Here is a 27210-nt window from a genome sequence, read left to right as displayed (position 1 = left end):
TTAGTCTAACACAAAATTAATCACTAGTCTTGAGAGCAGTCTGCACATAAAATATTACATTTTCAGATTTCATGTAAAATCTGATATGATAAAGTCAATTATTGTCGGTTGCAAAAATAACCTGTCATTTTCGCATATACTTCATTTGAATTCTACTCTTCAAAGTCTAATTCTGGCTTGGTCAATAACAAACGTAACATGACTATCATAGCATAATTCATGTAAAGACTGTTCAAGTAGATATATTTAATAAGTTTCCCCGAGTAAGTATTCATTGTACATTTTGGTAAATTTTCATTTTCTTAAGTCTCCTCGAGCAGTCTTTGAAATAATTTTTCCTTTTTTATTTTGTAAATTTTTATTTTCTTCTTATTCATAACGAATTTTTTTTTAAAATATTGTTCCTTTATGTATGTGTGTTTGTGAATTGTCTTTCTTGTGAATAAATATTACAAGTTAATAAGTTAATTTTATGGAAAAGTCATATTTCTTTTTTTGTTATACTCTTAGCTAATGAGCGGATATTTCGTTTGAAGTCTACTAAATATTTACGGAGCAAACTTCGTGACGACTGTTTGATAATCTTAGTTATACATTACAAGGATGAAAGATAAGAATTTTTCTATGTACAAGGTGATTTCCAAAATAAAGTCTGAGTCCCAATTACCGAATCATCTTGATTAAATAATTTCATTTTAATGTTTTTGATTGATAAAATTTGAAAGTAACTCCCAATGTCGCGATTAAATATGAGAAATTTAAATTAGTGTTCCTTGACAAATAATCATCTCTTGTTTATCTATTCAATTGATTATTATCCTTCTTACTTTAAATATGATAAATTTAAATTTGTGTTCCTTGACAAATAGTTATCTCTTGTTTAGCTACTCAATGGATTATTATCCTTCTTACTTTATGATCTTGATAAGGATTTTTAAACATTTGGATGAAACATATAAAGTTAATGTTTAGTAGTAGCCTAAAAGCTATAAGTCAATATTATAAAAACACATATACAAGTTAAATTCAAAATAATTTATAATCAAATATTTATAATGAGAATTTGTTACAAAAAGTTTGATGCTAAAATATTTTGGTGGAGTTTGCTATATTGTCCGTAATCTTGATGACTTAGATAAATTTTTACTCCCTCTTATAAAAACTATTCTTTTATAGAGCTTATGCTGTGTATATAACATTTTATTTGAGAGATCAATAAATTTGAAATTTTATTTAAAAAAATTATCCTGGTGAATTCTGCAAATAAATAATGCTAATGAAGTATGTTATTTCGGGTTCAAGTATAAATTTTTTGATGACCTGAAAAAAATATATATATATACAGAAAACACAAAAAAAAACAAGAACAAACATTTCATCTGAAACTTAATTTTAAGATATAATTAAAATTTAGATAAAAAATTATAGATATGCAGCAAAAATAAAGATTATTGTAAATCAATTATTAAACAAATATTTAGTGAAGTACGAAACTTACCAGTTTTGGCGTTATGCATTTTGGACTACAAACTAAGTAGGCTAATGAAGTCTGTTGTATCTGGTTCAGATTTCAAAGCTTTGAAGATCAGATAAATTTGTGTTATCTTAAAACATTAAAAGCAGCTTCCAATCTTAAAATATTGTTTAGAACTATATTTTTTAGCTAAAATTATAACAAAATCATAAATGATTCTATTGTGTCTAAAAATAAAATTTCACTTTGGTCTGCACAAACAAGTAAAAGTACATCTTTAATCTATATATCTAAATCTTTATTTTGGGAGGGAAATAGCAAACCATGAAATAAAATACATGCAAAACAAGATAATTATGAGGAAGACAGGAACCATGAAAAATTAGAATTGTGTAAGGCCATTTGAGTGAGAGAATATGTCTAAACTTTTCATATAAAGAAGTATTTTTAATTAGGTCAAAACTTTTTCTTCGCCAGACTTCTTAAAGAAGTCGATATAATCAAATATACTTTTTAAAGATATCTACTTGGATAGACTTCACATAAAATCTTCAAAATAATTAATTATAAATAAAATATTTTAAATTTAATAATAAAATTATTAAGTATGAACTAATTGTATTAAATTTTCAGTAACATATTTCAGAATTCTATAAAGATTTAAATATTTTTATTAAATTATTTTCCTAAATTTAAAATTATTATATAAATCATGGTTTTTCAAAGTTTCTAATTAACATGATTGCGACACATGTCAATAAATGTTCTAAGATTGTGACATGTATTCAGAATTATTCTATACTATTATTTACAAAATAAATTTTTGGAATCGAGCTTTCACGTTAAAAGTTAGAGTGGTTAATATCGTTTATACCCTTAATTAATAAAATGTATAACTAAATTAAAAAATAAAAACGAAATTTTAAGTTATTTGATTAGATAATTAATTAAAATTAATAATAGTAAGAATTATTCAACATCTGAAAATATAATTTTAAAAGAGATAATTTATGTATATATTGTACTGTTATATGAAAAAGTCTTTTAGTAAAAATCTAAAAACATGAATTATATATAAAAATTAAAAAACATGACTATATAACTAATTATTAATCAAATAAAATTCTTAATTATATAATTAAAATAGAATATTGAATTATCCAAAATCTAAAAATATAATTAAAAAAGATAATATATATATATATATATATATTGTATTGTTATCTGAAAAAGTATTTTAGTAAAAAGTCAAAACATAAATTATATAATTAAATATTAATAAAATATTTTTTTTAATTATATAATTAAAAATATAATATTAAATTACTTTAAGATTTATTTTAGTATAATGAATATAGTGTACAAAGAACTTTCAAAAATTCTGAAAATGTTTATACCCGCATCGCAGACAAAACACCTAGATAATGATTAAAATTAATAATAGTAAGAATTATCCAAAACCTCAAAATATAAGTTAAAAAGTGAGATAATTTCTGTATATATTGTATTGTTATCTGAAAAAGTCTTTTAGTAAAAAGTTAAAAACATGAATTATATAACTAAATATTTAAAACATGAATTATATAATCAAATATTAATTAAATAAAATGTATAACTAAATTAAAAAAATAAAAATGAAATTTAATTTAAATTTATTTGATTAGATAATTAATTAAAATTAATAATAGTAAGAATTATCCAAATTATGAAAATATAATTTAAAAAGAGAGATAATTTCTGTATATATTGTATTGTTATCTGAAAAAGTCTTTTAGTAAAAAGTTAAAAAACATGAACTATATAACTAAATATTAAAAATATGATTTATATAACTAAATATTAATCAAATAAAATGTATAACTAAATTAAAAAAAATAAAAACGAAATTTTAATTTATTTAATTAGATAATTTATTAAAATTAATAATAGTATGAATTATCCAAAATCTGAAAATATAATTTAAATAGACATGATTTATGTATAAATTATATTGTTATCTGAAAAGTCTTTTAGTAAAAAGTTAAAAACATGAATTATATAACTAAATATTAATCAAATAATATTCTTAATTATATAATTAAAAATAGAATATTGAATTATCCAAAATCTAAAAATATAAATAAAAAATAGATAATATATATATATATATATTGTATTTTTATCTGAAAAGGTATTTTAATAAAAATTTAAAAACACAAATTACATAATTAAATATTAATCAAATAAATTTTTTAATTATATAATTAAAAATATAATATTAAGTTATTTTAAGATTTATTTTAGTATAATGAATATAGTGTACAAATAACTTTTCAAAAATTATGAAAATGTTTAAGCCCGCATCGCGGGCAAAACACCTAGTCTATACTATTATTTGTGAAGTAAATTTTTGGAATCGAGCTCTCACGTTAAAAGTTAAAGTGGTTAATATCGTTTATACCCTTAATGAATAAAATGTATAACTAAATTCAAAAATAAAAACCAAATTTAATTTAATTTATTTGATTAGATAAGTTCTTTCAATTAATAAAAACAAATATATATATATATATATACTATTATTTGCGAAGTAAATTTTAACAACGAAGCTCTCACATTAAAAGTTAGCACGGTTAATATCGTTTATACCTTTAATGAATAAATTAAATAAATTAGATAAAATAAGAAACAAATTTTGTTTATTTGGTTAGATAAGTGCTTACAATTAATAAAAACAAATATCCATAATTTGAAAATATATTTAAAATAAAAAGATAATTTCTATATATATTGTGTTGCTATCCTTTTTTGAAACAATATTGTGTTGTTATGCAAAAATATATATTTTAATAAAATGGTTAAAAGTTTAAAAAGAGAAAATACATTACTAAATATTAAGTAAAATTATTAGTTCTAAGAGTTAGAATTAATAAAGAAAAAAATTGTATATGGTTTGATGAACATAAGATAATTCTTTTTTAAATAAGAACGTGTTAAAAAGAGAGTTAGTGTTAATAACGAAAAAAAACATGTATGATTGATATGTGTTTAAAAGTCATCAAAGACGAAGACTCATAAAAACAAAAAGTGAAGAACATAGTCTACAAATAAATCTTCTACCGCCTCCACTCCCATGAGAGTAAGTAAAACTGAAAACTCAGGATCTCATGGAAGGTTTCTTAAGTGGTTATCTATCTAATAGTTCACATTTATCTGCTATGTAGGGGTGGGCACTTCGGTTATTTTATCGGTTCGGTTCGAGTTCGGTTCGGTTTGGTTAGTTCGGTTCTAGATTTTTTCCAGCTGAAGTAAATCATAGTTAGTTTAGTTTGGATTGATTTCGGTTCGGTTATGTTCGGTTCGGTTTATATTCGGTTTGGTTCATATTCGATTCGGTTTGTATTTCGGTTCGGTTCAGTTTAATCGGATTTCTCTTAGTTTATTTATTGTACAAGAAATCATGTTTTAATACATAAATGTATGGTTGTCATGAAATAATCATGTTGGTCATAATAAAAAATTAAGTATGTAAATTAAATTCAATATAAAACCCAAATAAAAACCTTTTAAAAAGTTACAAATATAGTTTATAACTTTATAAGAATTCAATCAAACCAAAATTAACTAAATAAAAAAAAGCAATATTTTTGTCTCTTATAGCATTAAGAATTAAAAAAACATGTAATGAATCATCTTTCATGTGATATCATAAAAAAAAGCTGCAACGAATCAATAATTAGTATATGTTATACATATACTATACGAGTATTTATCTATATTTTTACTATAACTCTACACCCATGATTCCATATTGTTCTTTTCACTGACAAAAATTGAAAACAGAACACGTTTTTGAAAGAAATACAATAATGGTCACACAAAAGCATGAAACCGTATAACAAATTATATTAGTGTCATGAAAATCAAATTATATTAGGATTTCCTTCGTGCAAAAGGAAATTACGTGGGCTTAATCTTAGGATTTTAATATATATTACTAATATTTTTAATTTAGATAACTATAAAACATTTCGGTTTATCGGTTCGGTTCAGTTTAAACTGAACTGAACTGAACCGTTCGGGTTGGGAAAATCTTCAACCGAATGATTTGAAATAGACTTTGGTTTGGTTCGAATCGGTTTCGGTTCGGTCGGTTCAGTTCGATCGGTTCGGTTTGGTTTTTTTGCCCATCCCTACTGCTATGCAGTACACCAGCTATCAACATTCAATGGTTTTTTTTCCCTAACACTATTTTACATTATACAAAATTTAGACAAACTATATTTATATACTTATGATTTTCTGCTTAACCATTTTCACAGTCAAAAACCCGGGCGTAGCCCGGGAACACAGCTAGTTTTAAATTAAAATATCAAAACTCCATGCAATGCACAGGACCACAGGTACATATCTAGTTTAATTATAAGATTAAGTTATGAAGTAGGCTTCAAATAAAGTCCAGTAAGCAGATTTCATAATTGCATTAAAACCTCTCAATGTTTTAATCGCCAAAGTATTTTTTTTTTTTTTGCATTAGTTTCACTATGTTGTAGATAATTTTTGCATTTGACTGAATTAATGATATAAATTTGTGTTTAAAAGAAAATTATGAGTTAATTTGGGAAATTTCCATTAACGGAATTTGGATATAATTAGAAGAGTCTTTGATATAATTTTAGAATTAATAGATTCGTCAAATTTGTAGATTTTTTTCAGAAAGTTTGTAAAGTGGAGAGTTTTGTGTATACAAGCAATTTTTCTTTTAGGATTCAAAAGAGATGCCATAGTAGTATTCTGAAATTTTTATTTTATGCGACAATTTCAAGAATACATATGCCAATAACAGTAAAATTATAGATACAATATAGACCAAACTTTTTATTTAATGATCGAGTCCTGGACCACCATAAAAGATTATATGACCGGCATCTTGGAATTCAGACTTTACGAAGTCGATCACTTGGTATCCTCGATTATCGTCCGAAAATGATTCCATATAATCCACTTTAGTATCAAAGTTATAATTATTATCGAGTATGGCTACACGTTTGACATATGCGTCGTAACGTACTTGTTGAAATGGAAAAATTCCATATCCCATTTGAGGACCAGGTAGTGATGCGGTGAACACTTCTCCTCCCCACTCGACGTAGTTTCCAGAGCTTTGGCGAAACAAGTTCGACGGCCAGAAACCAATTTCTTCTGCGTCTGTACCAAACTCAAACCACCAGTTCCCATTTGCTTTGTCCTGCGGCCAACAAAATGATTAGTAGACAGAGTAACTATACAGACTGAATTATGAATCGTATTGACAGCTAACAACAAGTTAATGAGAATGAATAATGTAATAAAAAGACAGAAGCATAATCTAAGAATGAAGCCAACCTTGATTAGGCCGAATGAGCTGAAATAACTTGTCTTAGCACCACGTTCAGAAGCTGGCAGCATTGACAGGCCCATTGGATAATCTTGACGAACACTTATCATTCCGACGTCACATTGGTGATTGTAACATTGTTGTCCACCGGCCTGTCTCATCGATATACATATTTGTCACGTCACATATATATGAACGAGAATTTACTAACAAGGGCTGGCCGTATGTGGCCTCGGTCTTACTTTTGTATAGACGAAAAGCCGAGGTTGGTCATCCTTGTACAGTAATGGATTTACCTGAATACATTATACATATATAGTGTATTTAAAAATTAGTTATCCAAGTACAAAATACAAATTGCTTTAGTAACTGGGCTTTGTAGCGTACGTACTATATAGTGGAAAAGTAAATAACTTACAGTTATACCCATTTGTATGAAATCGTCTCCCATCTGAATGTGAAGCCGAGCACTACTGAATTGGCTAGGCTTAACCTTAGGGGCGGTTATACACAGTTCCATTGTTGCTCCATTGAAGACCATTCCTTTGTTCGGTGTGCGACCCACCGCAAACTAATCCAAATTATTTTCACTCAGTAAACATACTAATTATTATAAATATATATATATATATATATATACATCAAACATTCATTCGGTAATTAGGTTATTTAACTAAACGAAGTAACTTACATGATGTTGGTCGTAATACGGGTCACTAGTACCTACGGTACTAGTGTTGTAAGAACTACGAGGTGTATATATATCCTCTAACGAGTTTAATCCCAAGATATCGTCTTTGGTGATTCTTCGTATAGGGACCGTACCAATGGGACAACCCACACCATTCTCCCATAAGTAACCAAATCCAGTATTGTTTGTCTCTCTTTTTCTCTTTTCTTCGGAATGGGATATCGGACGCATCTAAGACATGTCACAAAAGTATTTTTCTTCAAATACAATTTTCAAAGAATTTACATTTATAGCGGATAGATCCAAAGTTGTACCTTGTAATGGTATGTGTGATTTTTCATAGAAGGGTGATCAAATGCTGGTTGCTTGAAGAAATCCACGCATCCGTATTTTTCTCCATGAATAGTCTTATCATTTCCAACCATAAATATAGAGTTTACTATATGAAATTTAGCTGTATGCTTGTATTTGTTGACACCTGTCGCGTTTCTTCTTGCTTCTTCCTCTAACGTCTGCGACCTCCCCGACGAAAATACACCGAAACTTAAAAGCGTCGATCGATCTCCATAAAGTCCCCACCATCCATAAATCCAGTCTGTACTCTGAGTTTTTCCTTGATTAATCAACTCCTCCCACCTGAAGCATTCAATCTATCTACCTCTTTATTTAACAATCGATTCTTTTTCAGCTCGCTTCGTCTCGCTTAATAATGGAGTTAGAAAGGCAGATCAAACGATTGTGATGCTCTTTTTGGCTGCTGAATCTCGTGCTCTGTCTGGAAAGTAAGGGATCTATTCTGCAAAAGCATCTTTAGCCATGCACATCACCGACCTAAGTAAATCTATATCTGATAAACAAAGCTTTAATTGGTAAGCATATATTATTTGTCTCATCCCGCAACTAAGAAAGCCTTCTCTTCAGAGAATCAGGAAAATACCGGCTGTTGTTGAATGTGGAGAGACGCAGCTAAGCTATCTATGTAATGAGACGCAAACTCATGCAGAGAGATGTCGAGGTAAGGAAACGCAGCTAAGCTTACATCTCAGGTTTCTATTCTTCTCTATGGTTTGTTAAAAGTACTCTGTTATAACCTAATAGAGATTGAAGTTGAAACCGTGGATTGAATCGGTACGTTCTTGGATCAATGTGGGAGTTGAAGCAACTATTCTTGAACAGGCAGAGAGATATGCTACAAACCAGAAACTGAAGGTGACAAGCAATACAAATGTCTTTAGTAAAAGTTAATCTCTTCTGTTTCACAACGTTACTTGCTAAATATTTTGTTGACCATTTACAGATTTGGGAGAATTATGTTAAAGGACAAGAACTATCAAATGGAAGTACAGCCTTAGAAACCAAACAAAAAAGACACCTCTGTGAATATCTCTCTTCAGCACTACTCAGATAGTTTTAATACATGTATAAAATAAGCAGCAATCCATTCAAGTTTCCTTACATTGTGTATGATAATAGGTTGCTGTCACAGATGTACTTGGCGGTGGTCGATTCTATCTTCAGTCGGTTGGAGACCAGAAACTAGCTTCGATTCAGAACCATTTTGCATCCATGTGTGTTAAAGATGATCCCATCATCGCATCCTTCAACTCTAAGAGAGGTGATATCCTTCTTGCACAGTTTCTCCTTGACTACTTTTGGAACCGTGCAATGGTAATTTCCAGTCCATCTTCTTAGTTTCTGTGCTTTCTTTTGCTTCTGTTTATTCATTTGATTGATACCTATTTTCAGATTGTGAATGCACCACGAGGAGCTGTTGAGATGATACATTTGAAGTGTTCTACATCGATTATGGAAACCATGAAGTAGTCCCTATAGCGCAATACCACCACTCCACCAGTAGACCCTTCGGTATCATTAGCACCAGGGCTTGCTTAGCTCTGGAGACTTGTCTACATTAAGGTTCCAAGCTTTGTGGTCCTGAAGAAAAAAATATCTTCACTTCTGATTTTGAGATGAAGAACCGAGACGCCGTAACCTTTCAGATGATACCCGCTTCGTCTAATGCTTGCTGCAATCATTCACATGTTGATTGGAATGTTTCACCGACTCGCTCCTCATTGGCCATTAGTGACTTAGAAAAATTGTGAAAACGTTTAAAGAGTAAATACGAGCTAAAGAGAAAGCAGAGTAAACATAGTACTTTTTTTTAGCACATAATAAACATAGTAGTTTATTCTCTTTACGAAGAAGCTCTCCGTAATTACTAATAGACGAACAAATGAAATATCTATATTTTCCCAAAACTCTTTCGATGAACAAGGCTGATTTGGACTTCTCTCTGCTCTAATGTATTTAAATGGCGTTGGGTTTCTTAGTATTAAATAATTATACATATCATAGAAAATAGCATGAACTGAAATCTTAAAGAAAAATTCCAGCACAAGTTGATCCATTAATAAGTATTTGAAAATAAATTTTGCATCAAAGTTTTTTAAGATATAGAAAAATAGTAAAATGATTTAAGATATAGAGAAAATGGTCAAATGATTTAATGTGGTAAATTATCTTTTTCTTTTTTGTAACAAAAACTTTCTTGGTGTTTTCGATTATGACAACAAATATGTCCAATTGTAATTAGATTAGAGATCTTGATTACGTTTAAGGCAAAAAACCTGCTCTGCTAAAATACAAATTCCACTTTATTGTTAAACTAATCTTTTTTTTTGACAAAATGCATTCTATTTAAAATATAACAAAAAAGTAAAGCCATAGAGCTTGAGAAAGTTTTGAGAGCAATGCATTGTTAAACTAACCGCCAGTTTAATGATTGCAACTTCTTCGATTCTTTCTTTCAAACCATGCGTGTATATGATTCATTTTGTTTCAACAATTTTTTTTTGTGAGAAAAACAAATAGTATTTTATAATTAGTTAATAGAGAAAAGGAAAAAATTGTTTAACTCATCTAACAAAAAAAAACATAGAAATGAACAAAAAAAATGGCGAAATCATTTTAACAGTAATAAAAAGGTGAGGAAACAACCAAACTTATGGTGTCTACGAAATAAATATTAGTCCCACCCTTTACAACAACATTATACCTTTTTTTTTGTTAAAGCATTTATATTTAATTTTGATATATACTTCCACCGCTATAGCTTAAATTTGCCAGCATGTATTTTTTTCAGCATGAACAACTGTCCTGTTACGGATATACATGAAATAAAAAAACCTTTAATAAAATATCAATTATGACCACTTTATTTGACAATACCACAGATCAAATCTAAACAATGAACGTGGATTTCAATGTTGAGTACACAAACATAGTGAATGAAATGTAAAGTAAAATATAGTATAGTAGCTTAAGCAATAACAAACTCAATACAAACCTATAGAACGAAAATAAGAGTACCAAACACTAAAACAACACAGACATATGACTTACAATTTCTTCACCAAGCATCATAATTTTTGTCTAACGTTGATATTTATCTATACGGTATACTAATATGAAAAATCTACCATGATTCTTTTATTAAAATGGAAGTAAAAAAAATTAATATTTGCATAGTTTGGATGAACTAGGAAAAATACAATAACCAGACAAAAATACATTGTTCATAACTTAAAGTAAAAGAAACAAATAAAATTAGTTTTTCCATTATTTGTTCGTTTATTATATCATTTTCAATCTACACTGATTTTTAAGAGTTAAATAAATTAATATATATATTTATAAAATAATTTTTAATATAACTTCCCGCCCGTAGGGCGGGCCAAACTCCTAGTTCATAAGAAACTATAGATTTAAAATCCCTAATGTTAATATTCATAATAAGATAATAAATTTACAAGCAGTTACATAGAAAAACTCAACTATCACGTTTAGAGTCCTCACAAGTTTTGGATGCAAAGTAGGGGTGTTCAATCCGGATATCGGTTCGGTTTTGGTTCGGTTTTTTTCGGTTCGGTTTTTTTCGGTTTTCGGTATTTCGGTTAGTAAAATATAACTACCATTCTAAATCCATATTTATTTTGGTTTGGTTCGGTTTATATACCGTCGGTTTTCGGTTTATTCGGTTTTATACCAAAAAACATAATTATTTTGTTTGAGATCATATTATATGAATTTTAGAGTCATATTGTCAACACCGTCATTTATTAAAAATATATTACATGTTCAAATAAATGAACAAAAAAGTAAAAATGCTTCTACCATCAAATAAAATAATCAAATCTATAACTAAAATCAAAGCTTGAAATTTTGAAAATAAAAATATGAAACAAAACAAAAACATGAAAGAAAAGTTTTTTCACTCTTCCATATTTAGTGTTCATTAAAGTCATGCTTTTTCAATTGAAAATTTTCCATTAATTATTGTCCATCAAATTTATAATCTTCATATTAATTTAGTGAAGACTAAAATAAAACAAAAAAATCAAAAAAAGACTTAGAAAATAAGATGTCTGAATTGCGATGTACTGTTATTTAGTTATAGTTCAAGTGTTTTACAAATTAAGGTTTTTTATTACTATAAAATTATGGTAATAGTTATTAACACAAATTTAACTTATGTAACAAATAGATTTTCATGTATTGTTCTAAAATAGATACATATTTACATGTTTCTACTTTTAATCGGTTTTGTTCGGTTTATTCGGTTTAATCGGTTATATACCAAACCATATTCAAATCCTACGGTTTTTATAAAACTATATCCATTCGGTTTATATGGTATATACCAAAACCAAACCATATTGTCTATTTCGGTTCGGTTCGGTTCGGTACGGTTCGGTTTTACCATATTGAACAACCCTAATGCAAAGGAAACTAACATTTATTGATACAATAAGTAAAATTAATATAGATGCCAAAAAAGAGTGAAATTAAGATAGATGCCAAAAAAATGAGTGAAATAACATTTATTGTATATGAATACACAAAGTGATTAGGTGGGCTGTAGATATTTTTTAGCTTTAACTATTAGACTAAGGGTATGACTGGTTTTCCCGCTACTACCCGCAAACTCAGATTTTACGACTGGTAGTGGTTGTTAGCGTTTTTCAACAATCACCCAAACTGCTTAAAGCCGATTCAAACCGCTCAAAACCTCTTAAATTCAAAAGCTGGTTTCAGATAGCATTTGCGGTAGCAGGTGGATGCAGGAGGGTAATTTTTTTTAACAATATAAATATAAAAATAAAAATATTCAAAAAAATTTTAAATTGGAATTATAAAAATTAATTAATATTATAAATTTTTAACATAAAATATTTTCTATGATTTAAAAAATTTAAAACTATAACTTTCTAAATATAATTTTTATATTTATTATAATATTATGATTTTTGATATGTTTATAATTATATAAAATGTATATATTGTTAATTTATTATTAACCGATGTTGTATTATGTAGTTAATCATCATAAGTATCCCGCAAATGCACCAATTTCTAACCGCAGTACCAGTCGTACAAATTTTTTAAAACTGCTAGAAACCGCAAACTCCCGCAAGCGCAACCGCATTTGCTGCGTTTGAACTAGGGGTGGGCGTTCGGGTACCCGTTCGGGTTCGGATCGGGTATTTCGGATTTTCGGGTATTTCGGTATAGAGGTCTAGAACCCGTTCGGGTATTTCTGTACTTCGGGTCGGGTTCGGGTATTTTTAGTTCGGATTCGGTTATTTCAGATCGGGTTCGGATATTTAGATTTTGAATAAAAAAATTAAAATTTTCATTTCTCAAGTTTGTTGTATTTAAAAATATAACTTTCAGTTAACTAATTTTTTTATTTTTAATAGATTGAATGGTTAATAAATTTAGACATAATATTTTAAAACTAAAAAGACATTAATTTAGTTTTTTTTTTAATTTTGGATGTAACTTTTTGTTAATTTTTGAAATAAAAAACTTGACATGTATTTTAAGTGAGTAGCAAATCATTTTTTCCGTAATTGTATGTATATCATATGAACTTAAAGTATGTGTAGTATCAATATAAATATTTTATATAAAATGAGAGATATAAACTAGAAATATAAGGTTAATTATACATATGTTCGGTTATCTTCGGATATCCATTCGGGTTCGGGTATTATCCGTTCGGGTTCGGGTATCCAATCTCTCCTTATTCAATACCCGTTCGGGTATTTTGCTACTTCGGTTCGGATTTCGGTTCGGGTTTTTCGGATCGGATTCGGGTGCCACTTTGGATATCGGATAAAGTGCCCACCCCTAGTTTGAACCATTCAGACCCTGTGTACAGTTATAACATTCAACATCTTTTTATATCTTAACATTCTACATTGTCTTCTCTTTCTCTCACATCATTATTCAACATACATTTAACTTTTATACTCCACTTAGAAAATAAAAATATCAAAAATAAATTATTTAATTAATAATCAGGTTACTGATTTCAAATAATTATGAAAAAATGAAAATATCAAAAACATTTAGAAAATAACATGTGTCTGGTTGAATTTTTCAACTCCATTTTATCCAAGTATGCATTTAAAAAAATTCAACTATCTTTTACAATGGTTTCGATTGTTGAATAAGAGTTTCAACTGCTCCATTGTATATCAATAATCTTTAAAATTGTCAATTATGATATAAGTTAATTTAAAAAAATTGCAACCATAAAAATAAAATTTGGTTATAAAGTCCCAACTTACTAAAATAATATTTTATTATACAGCTACAACAGTTACATCTCTAACAATGTTATACGGACAAAATTGTACTTTGTGCTGCACAAAATTTTAAACTACATTTCAACCAATCATCACATACCCCCTTCCTCTTTTTTTCATACCTCCTTCAAAACCCCCTAAACTATTTCTTTTATTTAATTCCACAATTTGGCTTATTTTTGGTAGTTGTGATTTCCTAATAAAAACGTGTTCAAAATTACGTTAACCTAATAAAAATCCAATTGTTAACCCGACATTGACCCGGAAAACAAAACAGATCACATAGTCGTTTATGAAAATCACGTTAACCCTAATAAAATCGGGCTGGGAGGGTTTGGTTGTGGCTTTACGATTCATGGGTAAGTTGAGAAGTGTTGGCAGACGTTGAATGGAGTTATAGATTAGTCATCATCCATCTCATTGCACTTATCTTTCAAAATTGTTGTGTCACCAACAATTATCTTTCTAAATTATTTTGTCCTCAATTTTTATAATTTCTTTTTTTTGAAACTCTATTTTTATAATTCTTCTCCTATATATTATATGGAAAATTTGAACGCATAACAATAGCAATAGACGAAACTAAGATTCTAACCATATTATATGTTAGGCTACGATATAGAAACCATATTTATGTATAATGACAATAATGCTCTATCCTACACGTGAGCAAGCGTGGGCCCACCACTTCTTCCATTTTTATTTATCCAGAAAACTGAACAGTTTCCATTTGCTTTCTAACTCTAACAAATTCCATTTGCTTTCTAACTCTAACAAAGCAACAAAGAATAAATATTTGGAGAGAGTCAACCTTTGGCAGAATTGCGGTGGCATTTCTAGTACAAAAGGTGGTGGTAAGTGGCGTACGCATGCCGATTTCAGACGGGAAAGCGAAGGCATCAAGGGAGGTAAGTTCGATTTAAGAGCTTTAAACCACCGTAATATCTTTTTCACTGAAATCCTGCTCTGGTTTTTTAAATTGATACATACCTCTGCAATAAATTGCAGATCTGCGCGAACGGGGTCATCGACCAAAGCTTTGTAAGGTACTATTGAAACTGTTTCACCATTCCAATATACATGTCAGGGCTGTTGTCATTCTAAATTATCAATGTTGATTGTTTGCTTCTCTGAAAACAACCGTCTCTTTCTGTTTCCCGAATGCGAGAGTGTTCAAGGGAAAATTACAGTTTGGGCGTTACTAGACTATTCGATAATCATCGAATGTAGGTTGCATCATTGGGGGTATGCCTCTTGTATTGCAGAAGGCTAGACACTGTCTGCTATGTCACCGCATAAGGCCACTCACGTGGATCCGCCTCCAACAAGACAGCCAAAGTCACCCATTTGGTACCAACCATTTGTTTCCTTACACGTACGCTCAATCATGTTGATCTTGATTGTGTCTACTGCAGTTCAATCCCTTTGTATTAATTGTGACCCTTTTGTAAGAAGATACACACAACTTTCTATTTTAGTGGCATACTCTACTATATAATTTATAATATAGTATAGTTTATCAAACATGCATACACGACATTTTACTTTGTGTACTAAAGTCATCTTTAGTAGATTCCAACAATTTGGAGCTCTTTAAGTTCGCAAGTTTTATGGCCATACCCGCCATTTTGTAAAATGGCCATACCCACCATTTTGTTTGTATACTAACGTCATTTATAGTATATTCAACCAATTGGGAGCTCTTTAAGTTCACAAGTTTTGATCTATGCTTCATCTATCTACAAATAACACATTTACATACCCGATATACCCCATGCGTGATTACTTTTTCTCCATATGGACTGGAGTTTCGTAGGTGAGATGTGATGTTATGTTGGTAACTATACTATGCACTGTATACATATCATAGTTTGTTTGCCGTTAGAATACACCGTTGGTTAGTGTACAAACGTATCCAGTATAGTCACCTCCACTTGAACCACTTGTTATGCCTTCTACAACAAAATGTTTTCCTATAGCACCCTCGGCGGACTATACATCACATATAGTATACTAAAATTTTCATCCTTAATGTCCTTATATGTCATGTTAGCATATAAATGTATCATATATAGTACAGTCAAACACTTTCAAGCCTTTTATGGTCATCACTGCTATAAAGTTTATCTTATTGAATTGGAGTCCACCTTCGCGCCCCAGAAACACCCAGGCTGATGGTCTATTTAGCTTTTTGATGTGCGTATACTGCATCATATATATAGTATAGTGCCTATCGTGTAATACACTTACAAAAACGTTGCGTTTCCATTTACGTGAATATAGTAAACTAATGATTACGATAGAAATGTGCTACTCTCCTTATCTTCATGCGCACGCGAGTTGCAAGGCGAAAAATGTCAAGAATTGGCTTTAATTGTCACATCCCATGACTTTTACTTTACTATGGCTATTGGGGTCTCTTATGAATATTGATCAAATTCACCCATATTATATTGTCTCAGATGTTTCCATGCAAATTATGGAACTTTTATTTGGCTATCCACTGTATTGTTCTCCACGTTTGCTTCTTGTTCTCCACGTTTGCTTCTTGCTCGAATCATTGTCTCTTATCATCACTTTCAAGTTTCAACTGTATAAGTTGTTTCAACAAGTCAAAGTAAATCACGTAGATGTCACTTGAAATAATGAGATAAATGAAATATACTAATATGCAGGCCTACTAATATGTGCCTTTCTGTCCTCGACAGACAGCATTGAACTCTTGTCTTTGTTCCTCCGCGACGATGGAGTAGTGAAGCCTTGCCTTTGGCGATGGAGTAGCTTTGCCTCTGGTGATGGAGACTGAATCTTCGTCTATTGCGGTGGAGAACAAAGCCGGCTATTGTCCCTCATGTTATATGGTGGGTGATTATCATTCACTTTGCTTATTTTTTCTAAATTATAAATGTAGTTACCAAGAATGAAGGTTTGGTTACAAAGTGAATTGTATCCACAAACTTGATCTTATTGTGTTATTAACTTCAATATTTCTCTTGATAGAAGCTTGGACTTAATCCATTTATCTCTTAAGAGTTTCTTTATAACTTTTTGCTCTTAAATGTCATTCACTTTGCTTAATCATGCAATTTTGTGAAAAAATGAGTTTTGTATGAATGTTTGTTGATTATTGTATGAATAGTGAGAATGAAAAATATTGAGAACAAGAAGAAAAAGAAAACGAGAATGGAGTTGGCAATAGGGAAGAGAATGGAGATGACAAAACAGAAGTCGTGAATAGTAAATAGGAGAATAGCGATGATGTGGATCGTTACTAACATGAGATTGAGCAATCTGTTGCTGAGTTTGTTGATGAGGAGTTCATTGGACACAAGACAAACCCTGGAAGTTCAGATGAAGAAGAAGATGTGTTTGTTGCAAGATAGGATAATTAAGGGAAATAAATATGAAGGCAAGCTAGCTTTTTTTTCGGAACACAACTTTTTCATTAAGTTCAAATTGCTTGATTACAAATGATAGAGGGAAATATCCATCTTTTTTGATTGAAAGCATAAACTATAATATCATAAGACAAAAAGAATAGGTCTTCAAAAAAAGAATATGACAGTGAACTCAAGATGGTGCTTGAATGCGTCAGTATAGCCTTCACAACATGGTTGGACAGGAGAGAGATAGTCACCTTAAATTGTGACGTTGGTATCCAATCCGCACTTCGGAAACTCATAAACGAATCCTGCTGCATCTTCAGTCCCCGAACAAACCGCCCCACAAGATAGCAAGAAGGTTATAGATATGGACAAACACCTCCACAAGATTGGAGGGAGAACACTCCTTAAATAGGAAGAAATGGATGATAATGATGGTCCTGATGAACCCACAGGTAAATGAAAAGATAGGCTACTTTTCCAGAGGATTCTGTGAGTACAAATTTGTTTCAGTAAAAAACTTGTTGATCCCACCAAAAATTTTCAGCATAGTCAAAGAGGCTACACTGTGAAACCCTAGGCCTATGAAACTGGCACATTAGCTTTTGTGGGCTTTCTTGACTCAGATCCAGGTCAATGAGGCTCAGCCCAGTGAGACCCTTCCGGTTTCATCGACAGTAGTCAAATGCGGCGAAGGTGAAAACGCGGCGTAGAGGAAGGGATCCGATGGTTGAACTGCAACGAACAGGGGCCAAACTCTGATCTGAAGAAAACGAGTTGCAGGAAGGCGGAGCGGCAGTAAACCTGAGAGAACCTTGGTTCAGTTGAGAGGTGAGCTGACAGACGATGGTCTGGGCTCTGAGGAAAGAAGCGGTGAGACAATCTAGCCTCGGAAGAAGGCGTACCACTATGGTACTTGTGTCTGGTGCCAGAGAAAATCCAATACCAGATCAAGGACTTTGGAAATTAGTTGCGTCAAGGAATCAATGCCAACGAGGAATACTACTAGCATTGAAAATGGCTTAAGGAGTATGCAAACCAATTTGCTCATCTCACAGGCTATGTGAAAGAGGTTGAGAGGAAAACCCAGGGTAGCAGCGACGTAAATTCGTTGTTACACTTACTACGAATTAATTAACGAACTAGGAATTAAAAAAATAGAATACCCTTTCTCTATAGTATATGTTTCGCTCGAATGCGGATATACTCTGTCGACCATTATTATATATTTTTTACTAATTAAAAACTGTATAAATTATTATTTATGTCTTTTTAACCAATTATTATTCATGTTTTCATTTGAAAATTCTTAATAATCTGTCGACCATTATTAATAGATAAATCTTAAAAAATAATACAATATTTCTTTTCAGTTATACAAAATTAAGAATTTTACTTTATTATTATTTAGTAATGAGTTTTCTGTTTTTCAAATTTCAATTTTTTTATTAAAAGATATTTTCATATAACAATACAACTAGATTTTGACTCGCGCTTTAAAAGCGCGGGATTATTCTCGTTTCAATTCTGTTTTGTTTTTTTTGGTTTTAGTTCAATTTTTGGTTTCATTTTTTTAATCCAAAATATAGGAATCGTTCGCTTATTTATGTATTTGAATTTGGTTTCAGTTTGATTATTTTGGTTAGGGTTGGGAAAAAAAACTTGAATCTGAAGAACCAAACCGAATCCAGTCCGAAAAAATAGTACCAAACCAAAATTGGTTAAATATCCTAATAGGTTCAAAAATTTTGTAATTAGAGAACCGAAACCGATCCAAACCGAAATATTTCAAGTACTCAAAAGTATCCAAAATAAATTTATATACTTCAGTATATTAATTAACTTTAGATTTAAAATATAAAAAATATCCAAAATATATATGATATTTGAAAATTTTCAAAAGTAAATGTCTAAAATAGCTAAACAATACTCAAAACACCAAAAATATTTGAAATATCTATCGATTATTTATCTAAATATTCATCTCAAACCAATTTATATGTTAATTTTAGATATTTTGGCATAAATTATTGAAATTTATGTAATATATTATTTTTATTTTTAGATTTTGAGAAATTTAAAGTATATATGAATTTTTAGTTTTTAAAAATAATTTAAACGGTTTATCTAAACCCGAACCAAATCCACAAAAATCTAAAATATTCGAACTGAAATTTATAAATTAACTGAAATCTATAATCCTGAAAACCCGAAACCGGAATAGACATCGGATCAAACTTGAATGCGTACCCGAACGCCATCACTAATTCTTGTTTTTTTTGCTTGGTTAGAATAATGATGCGAAGAATATTCGGTAGAATAATAAATAGATTTAGTTAGTTAATGTATATAGCATCTTAAGATTCTTAACAAATCGGACATGGCAACAATGTGTATCTAAGATTAAACTTTCCTTTTTTATTTGTTTATTTTATTCAAGAAAACTCTAGGTGGATAACATTAACATTGTAAATATAAAGGAAAATTATAGACATGGAAGAGGTCATTGTTATACAATTGATGTATTATAAAATTTTGTTTAGATAATTTTAAATAATTAATAAATATATTCTGAAATTTGATAGAATTCAAAATTATCAGTGTCAATAATAATAAAAAAACTTGATAGACATATATGAAATATCCTAATTAATACTAAATTGGTTTTAATTTTGCTTGGAGGTGGTCTTCAACGCTAAAATTTTGGTTTGATTTTCAAAACATAAACATGGAAGAGAGATACTTGGATCTTCATTGTTATATAATTGATGTATTATAAATTTTGCTTTGATGATTTTATATACTAACGCCACATAAACATGGAATAAATATATATTTAATTTTCATTCAGTTATTTATCTAAGATTCTATGTCTTCCACGGTTTTTTGGTCAACGTTAATTAGATTGGTTTTGTGATAATATTAATTGTCTATAAATAAAGAGAAAACACACTTTAATGAAAACTCCTTAAATACATTTATTGAAATTAAAAGTAGATGATGACATGTCATTGTAAATAAGTTGTAAAACAAAAGCAGAATCCTAGTAGGGATTATGCTTTAATAGTATAGATAAATAAGAATAATATTTTTTAAAAATATTTTATTTTGGATAATTCGTCATATTATTAATTTTAATCACTTATCTAATCAAAATAATTTAATTTTTTTTTTATTTTGTAAGTAATTTATATGTTTTATTCGTAAAATGTATAAATGATATTAACCCTTCTAACATTCAACGTGAGAGTTTAAATGCGGAAATCTTTTTATTTGAAAATATATTTTTGATTTTGGATCGTTCTTGTTATTAATAATTTTAGTCACTTATTTAATTAAAATAATTAAAATTCATTTTTATTTTGTAAATAATTTATATATTTTATTTATTAAGGGAATAAACAATATTAATCATTTTAACTTTTAATCTGAGAACATACGAAAAAATCATTTTGTAATGAATAGTATAATAAATAGCAAGTTGTCAAACTAATCGAGACCTTTTTTTTATGGGGAAAGTGGGTCTTGAAAAGGTAATGAATCAATTTCAATATCCGACTAATAGGGACTAACAAGTCTAAAACCTTGCAAGTTGCGTGTCAATGACAATCACCAATAAATCATAAACTTAATTGCAACCTCACGTTATAGAACCGGAATCTAGAAAGGGGAAAAAATGGAAATAGCTTCCTTGTTTTTTTTAGTAAGAATATAAAAAGGAAAATCCATACAACTACACGAGCTAATTTCTATTTGCTAATAAAATACACTAACTATTTTGGATCTATGTTTAATATATGAACTAATTTACGTTGTCTAATAAATACATAAATTTTTGAAATTCGTAGATTTTACACATCGATTTAGACTACGTCAGTTATGTTTAACAGAAGTAACGACAACGTTAGTGTTTAATTATACACGTGGTCAAATTGTGAAAAAAAATTCCTTGAAAATACAAGAATTAATTTTCATTTGCTAATAAAATACACAAACTATTTTGGATCCCTGTTTACTAAACAAACTAAATTTTGTCTCTCATTAAACACACAAACTTTTGAAATTAACCTTGATTGACTAATAATCAATGCAATCAAAGCGAAAAATAAAAATCAGAAACACATAACACTAAACTCGTTTAAAATTATTTAGTTTCTTTTTTCCTTTTTCACGACATGGAAATCGGCGATATAAAGAGAAATCAAAGCAAAGAAGAAGGAAAACGAAAAATCTGTAACGCCGTCAATTAAACACTTACGCCGTCACATCATATTCTGTTAAACATGTCGTTTAAATAGATGTATAAAATCTGTAAATTTCAAAAATGTGTGTATTAAAAGGAAAACGAAACTTAATTCGTGTATTAAACAGGGTTCCAAAATAGTTAATGTATTTTATTAGCTGTGTGCAATTAAACACTAACGCCGTCAATTAAACACTAACGCCGTCACCACTTCCATTAAACATAGTTGACGCCATCAAAAGCGATGTGTAAAACCTGCGAATTTCAAGAATTTGTATATTTAATTGGCAGTAAAAATTAATTCGTGTATTGAACTGGATCCAAAATAGTTTATGTATTTTATTAGCAAATAAAAATTAGGTAGTGTATTTTAAAGGAATTTTCCCAAAATAAAATTATTAGAGGACCAAATCTTTTTGTTTCCCCTAGCCCCAAGGCCTTAAAGATATAACAGCCGGCGTGAAGACAATTCAATATTTTGCAGTCTTTTTTGCTTATGTTCGTGCTTGGAGTTTGCCAAGATATGGACAAAATCAGTCAGTTGCCTGATGAATTGCTTTTGAAGGTACTATTGTTTCTTCCAACAAAAGTTGCTGCAAGCACAAGTATTTTATCCACGCGATGGGAGTTTCTCTGGATGTGGCTGCCTAAACTTGAGTACGATCACTCAATGGATGAACGCAAGAGTTTAAGTCGTTTTATTAATCTGAATATGCCATTGCATAGAGCCCCGGTCATAGAGAGCTTGCGTCTCAATTTTAGTCATGGATACACGGGATCAGTTACACCTGAAGATGTCAGACAGTGGGTAGCTCTTGCCGTAACTCGCTTCCTTCGCGAGTTGAGTCTTGACCTTACTTTGGAAGTCAATCCTACTAAACTGCCGAGTAGTTTGTATACTTGCAAATCGCTCGTGATCTTGGAACTGAAAGGGAGTAATCTAGTTGATGTTCATCGGACGTCTTGTCTCCCTTCCCTGAAAACTTTGATTCTTCAAGGTGTGCTTTACGCAGATCAAAAATCTCTTCACAAACTTCTTTCCAGTTGCCCTGTTCTTGAGGACCTATTTGTGGAACAAGATGGGTGTGAAAGTGAGCATTTTTTAGAAGCAGTGAGTGTAATTGTGCCGTCCCTGCAGAGACTAACCCTAAAGCTATGTAGAGGATATTTTTTTCACCGGCTTGTGATAAACACTCCATCTTTGAAGTATTTCAAAATTGAGGATTATACTTATGAGCATACTAATGGTATTGATGATGATGATTACTTCTTCTATTCTGATGATATGCCTAAGTTGGAGGAGATGGAAGTCGATTCGACATACCTTGACATACAGAACTTTGTTTGTTTAATCACACATGTCAAGCGGCTTTCATTATGCCTACCAGACCAAGCCGAAAATGTAACATGTTTCAATCTATATGTCGATCTCATTTAGAACATCCTCCTTATTCTTTCTTTTTTAATCGTGTGCAGGCTTTATATCGTGAGGGTATTGTCCTCAGCCAGCTTCGTCGTCTGAAGCTATGTTCATGTACTATAAATTGGTCAAAATTACTTGTTCGTTTACTCAAGGATTCTCCTAATTTACAAGAGCTTGAGATCCATCTAGATGGTGTAAGTTTCTTCGAAACATATCTATTATCTATACTATGTTGGCATTTAACGTACGTGTAAGCCAGACAGTCTGTCTCTTTTTATCTCAGGCTCATACAAATATTTGTGAGGATCCACCGGTTTGCTGGGAGAATGAACTGGCCTGTGTTCCAGATTGTCTGTTGTCGAGTCTCCAAACTTTCAAGTGGACACGGATATATGGGTCGCAAAAAGAGGTAGATCTGGTCAAATATGTGTTGAGTAATGCTCGCTGCTTAAAGACTGCGACAATCTTGTTTCGATCATCGGATAGTGCACTGGAAGAGGATGAGCTTGAAATGGTTATACAAGATTTATCACTTTCTTCTCGAGGTTCAAAAGATGTCAAACTCGTATTTGTTTGAGTAGCTGAATCATTTGATATGATGCTATAGTTTATATAATAAGATTCAGAGTTGCATTTATATTGTATTGACGGGTTCTTTTTCCCCGAATTGGATTTATAGTGTTTATGGTTTTATTGGTTTATATATTTTGATTGATTTAGTATTTATAAAATCCAAGTAAAATATGCAAATCTGAAGGTTTTTCCTCGGATTTGAATCTTTGTATTTTTAACAAAAAAATCCAAACAAATTCATTCAAATCCATTATAAAATTAAATATATTATTAAATCCGTACGATTGAATAACACTTGATTTGATATAGAATTTATGAATTATTAAATCAATAACACATGATTTTAATACAAATTTTAAAATCACAGAACCAATAACACTAAATTTAGTTCAGATTTTTAAATCTATTAAAATACAACAACCAATAATACTTACTAAGTTGAAGAGTTTCATGGATTTGATTGGAAAAGTTTAGAGAGTTATGTAGGATTGGGGAAACCGTAGGTTGCAGACGAAGTTGAAGGAGTGACGACTTCCAGACTTTTTTGGGTTAGTTTATTAAGATAGGCTTAGGCTTTATATCAAATTAGAGTTTAAGTAATAGGCCCATAAATCAACCAGACCCGAACACGTGAATATAAACAACTTGAATAATTATGCGGGTCTTACATAAATAAGCAAAACTGATGACGTGGATAGGCTTAGGAGAGAGTAAAAACTCTCTCATTATAATACTAGGGTCGACCTGTCCTACGGGCAGAATATGATATTTTGGTTTTTGTTAAATGAAAGAAATAATTTTTATATAATTTTGATAAATCTATTGTTTTCTTTTCGTAAGCATTAACTTGTTTTTTTCTTTTTTTTTTTAATTTTGTAAATATTTATTACATAGTAGAAAATTATTAGTTAAAAGTTTTCCGGCACTATTCAAAAGTTTTATGAGTATTCTTTGAAACGGTAATTTTAATACATGATTTTATTGTTAATATATTTTTAAGCGAGTTTAATAAGCTTAGGATTTTTTTTTTTGATATTTTTACAGAATAAAATTTATAAATATATTAATTTTATTTCACTCACAGATCATTAATTCTGAGATCATAAAAAATAAGTAAAATTCAAATATATACATGAAAATAATAGTTTTTTTACATAAAAATATTGTATCACCTTGTATTTTATTTTTTTTAGAAAGACTTTGAATTTCTAGTATATTTGTGGGTTAAATATTTGTGGGACCTAATTATGATATTCGTCTAACATATGCATGTTGTATATTAGTCAGTATATGTCATCCGCTACTCATTTTGTCTAAACTTTGACTACGTGTGGAATTTGATGGATCGGTTTTATAAAAAAAAAATATTTTTTTGTAGATCTTTTTTATGTTAATTTGGATATGAGTGTGATTATGTTGTATATACAAAATTTCACTTATATAGCTAAAAATGACCGTATTCTTAATATTCTTGCTGTTTTAATTTAGAATTATAAGATTTTATAGTGTTTTAAGTATTATAACTCTATAAAATACATAAATCAATTGAATTCGATCAAAAGAGATTGAGATCTTTAAAATAAATACATTATCAGTTGAGATAAAATCAAAATAAATTAATTTTCATACATCCAAAGTATTTAATAAAAATTAAACAATAAACTCTTTATATATACAAGTTTTTATCATAACATAAATATATTTTATCACGTAACATAAACTTAAAAGCATTAATGCTTTTGAAATATTTAGTAATAAAATTTGTCAATATACTAAAATTATCATTATTGCGTAAAATAAATTTGAAAATATTAATATATGCATTAATATTATATACAACATATAATTTTTTTAAAACAATATTTTAATTTTAGATCAACTTCAAGATTACTCTTTTGGTAACCGTTGCCTTATAGTCCCACCTTTACCCTTTATGGCTAATTTTAGATAGAATTTCAAGATTATCATATTTTCTTCCAAGCCTTGTAGAGTACTTTTCCTTAACCATCTTTGGAGAATGCTTCAGATTCGTCATCTGACTGAACTCATCTTTCTGTTTTCTGTTACTTTTTGTACATTTTTAAACTCTTTTATTAGTCTAGAAAACATCTTTTCTCATGATTGATGAAGTTCTATTGAAACCATTAACGTTGGGTGTTCAATCAGTTTCAAACGACACTCCAGAAAAATCTGCATAATTATCTTGTGTGTATCAGTTACACATTCTTTTCTATCATTTGGTTATCAATCAAAGTGGAGACAATTCAAAAAGTAAAGTGAAAACATATCACAATGTGGTCAACACAACTTTTAAACAAAGAGTGTGTGGTTATTCTCTCAATTTTGCCCACTGGATCGCCTGGAAAACAAAGTAAATAAAGAGTCGATAATGCATCCAAATAGAACAGAACACCTTCCTAAGAGAGGCATGTTATTAAAAACAGAATAGAACACCTTCTTACCATGGCTGAAGCTTCATCTGTAATGTTGGCTCAGAACCTGCAATCATAAAAGATATTATTAGCATGAAGATTGGTTCTTAAGTTTCTCATTAGAGAATTTGGCTCTAAATCTTCTCTTACAACTGTTGTTGTTGCTACTAAAACAATAAACCACTTGTTTCAGACTCTCCAAGGAAGTCTGAGCTAAAAGAGCTAGCTGGATCACAATATAGACATCATCATGATCCTAATATGCATCATCATGATCCTAATATTTTTCAATATATTCACTTCTATCCACATATTTTCAATGGCAATAGCCTTCCTAAGCTACACAATAGTTACAAACAATCTAACATATCTCATAACTGAGACAGAACCAGAAGATATCAAGTCAAAAAGCACCTTTTTGGGATCAAAAATCAAAAAGCACTAACTTTTCTTAAACTCTTGGAGAATCAAAGCTCTTATCCAAACCCACGCTGCCTCATTCCGCTTCACGGAGACGTGCTGTCTCGCGACGATGCATTTAGCCGGAGACGGAGGAGGAAACAGCCGTTTGAAGAATCTCTTCGGCGTGGAGTTCCCATTAGTCACCGGAGATCTCGTCGGAGCCTTTTTGGAAAGAGTGAGATGAACTAAGACTGTAAAATATGAAAATCGGAGATAGTAAGAGATATGAAGAGATGGTGATTCCAAGAAGATAAACACTGACCTATTTATACTCGCTATTAGAACCACGCATTGAATTCATCGTCGTGGGTGAATGAATTAGTGGAATTAAACAAGAAAAAGCCATCAATCGGACTGTTTCAAAAACTGAGATGAAGCTCAGGCGTCACTGCACCGCCGTTTAAGAATAGTGAATTAGAACGCCGCCGTAGCGTTAAAAGGCCACAAAGTCACGCGTTATGTTTAAAACCCACGAAGCCCATTACAATACATAATAAATGAAACGATGTGTTTCATA

At 30.1% G+C, this 27210-nt stretch overlaps 3 protein-coding genes across 9 annotated transcripts; 2 read left to right on the top strand and 1 right to left on the bottom strand.

The window, feature by feature from the left end:
* Positions 1 to 6198: 6198 nt before the first annotated feature.
* On the bottom strand, positions 6199 to 7964 carry LOC125602679. Its single transcript, XM_048774186.1, has 6 exons — positions 7836 to 7964; positions 7522 to 7752; positions 7249 to 7401; positions 7073 to 7126; positions 6839 to 6982; positions 6199 to 6701 (listed from the first exon to the last, which is right to left on the bottom strand). The coding sequence occupies exons 1-6, from the start codon at positions 7944 to 7946 to the stop codon at positions 6336 to 6338; spliced, it is 1059 nt and encodes a 352-aa protein (XP_048630143.1). The 5' UTR covers positions 7947 to 7964; the 3' UTR covers positions 6199 to 6335.
* An 18-nt stretch (positions 7965 to 7982) lies between these two features.
* On the top strand, positions 7983 to 9721 carry LOC125575262 (ribonuclease TUDOR 2-like). Of its 7 annotated transcripts, none has more exons than XM_048774275.1 (7): positions 7983 to 8114; positions 8210 to 8303; positions 8443 to 8536; positions 8620 to 8730; positions 8819 to 8897; positions 9008 to 9189; positions 9268 to 9721. In XM_048774275.1, exons 3-7 carry the CDS (start codon positions 8504 to 8506, stop codon positions 9343 to 9345), a joined length of 483 nt encoding a protein of 160 aa, XP_048630232.1. In that variant the 5' UTR covers positions 7983 to 8114; positions 8210 to 8303; positions 8443 to 8503; the 3' UTR covers positions 9346 to 9721. The 7 variants fall into 7 exon arrangements, 4 of the variants coding, with proteins under 4 accessions (XP_048630232.1, XP_048630205.1, XP_048630238.1 ...); XM_048774248.1 differs by having other exon boundaries at positions 8210 to 8356; XM_048774281.1 differs by having other exon boundaries at positions 8008 to 8356; positions 9008 to 9136.
* A 12147-nt stretch (positions 9722 to 21868) lies between these two features.
* On the top strand, positions 21869 to 23241 carry LOC125602559 (putative F-box/LRR-repeat protein At4g15060). The gene has a single exon (XM_048774153.1). It carries the CDS (start codon positions 22300 to 22302, stop codon positions 23239 to 23241), a length of 942 nt encoding a protein of 313 aa, XP_048630110.1. The 5' UTR covers positions 21869 to 22299.
* The last annotated feature ends 3969 nt before the right edge of the window (positions 23242 to 27210 follow it).

This window comes from Brassica napus, chromosome A1, assembly GCF_020379485.1.
Source record: "Brassica napus cultivar Da-Ae chromosome A1, Da-Ae, whole genome shotgun sequence".
Taxonomy (NCBI): Eukaryota; Viridiplantae; Streptophyta; class Magnoliopsida; order Brassicales; family Brassicaceae; genus Brassica; species Brassica napus.
Note: the sequence above shows the minus strand (reverse complement) of the source record. Positions and strands in the feature narration are given on the sequence as shown.

Coding starts and splice junctions, on each gene's coding strand:
- LOC125602679 (XM_048774186.1), bottom strand. CDS start 7,946: ATGGTTGGAAATGATAAGACTATTCATGGAGAAAAATACGGATGCGTG. Junction 7,753..7,835: donor ATCACACATACCATTACAAG/GTACAACTTTGG, acceptor GACATGTCTTAG/ATGCGTCCGATATCCCATTC. Junction 6,702..6,838: donor GCTCATTCGGCCTAATCAAG/GTTGGCTTCATT, acceptor TGTTGGCCGCAG/GACAAAGCAAATGGGAACTG.
- LOC125575262 (XM_048774275.1), top strand. CDS start 8,504: ATGAGACGCAAACTCATGCAGAGAGATGTCGAG. Junction 8,731..8,818: donor CTACAAACCAGAAACTGAAG/GTGACAAGCAAT, acceptor GACCATTTACAG/ATTTGGGAGAATTATGTTAA. Junction 8,898..9,007: donor CAAACAAAAAAGACACCTCT/GTGAATATCTCT, acceptor TTGCTGTCACAG/ATGTACTTGGCGGTGGTCGA.
- LOC125602559 (XM_048774153.1), top strand. CDS start 22,300: ATGTTCGTGCTTGGAGTTTGCCAAGATATGGACAAAATCAGTCAGTTG.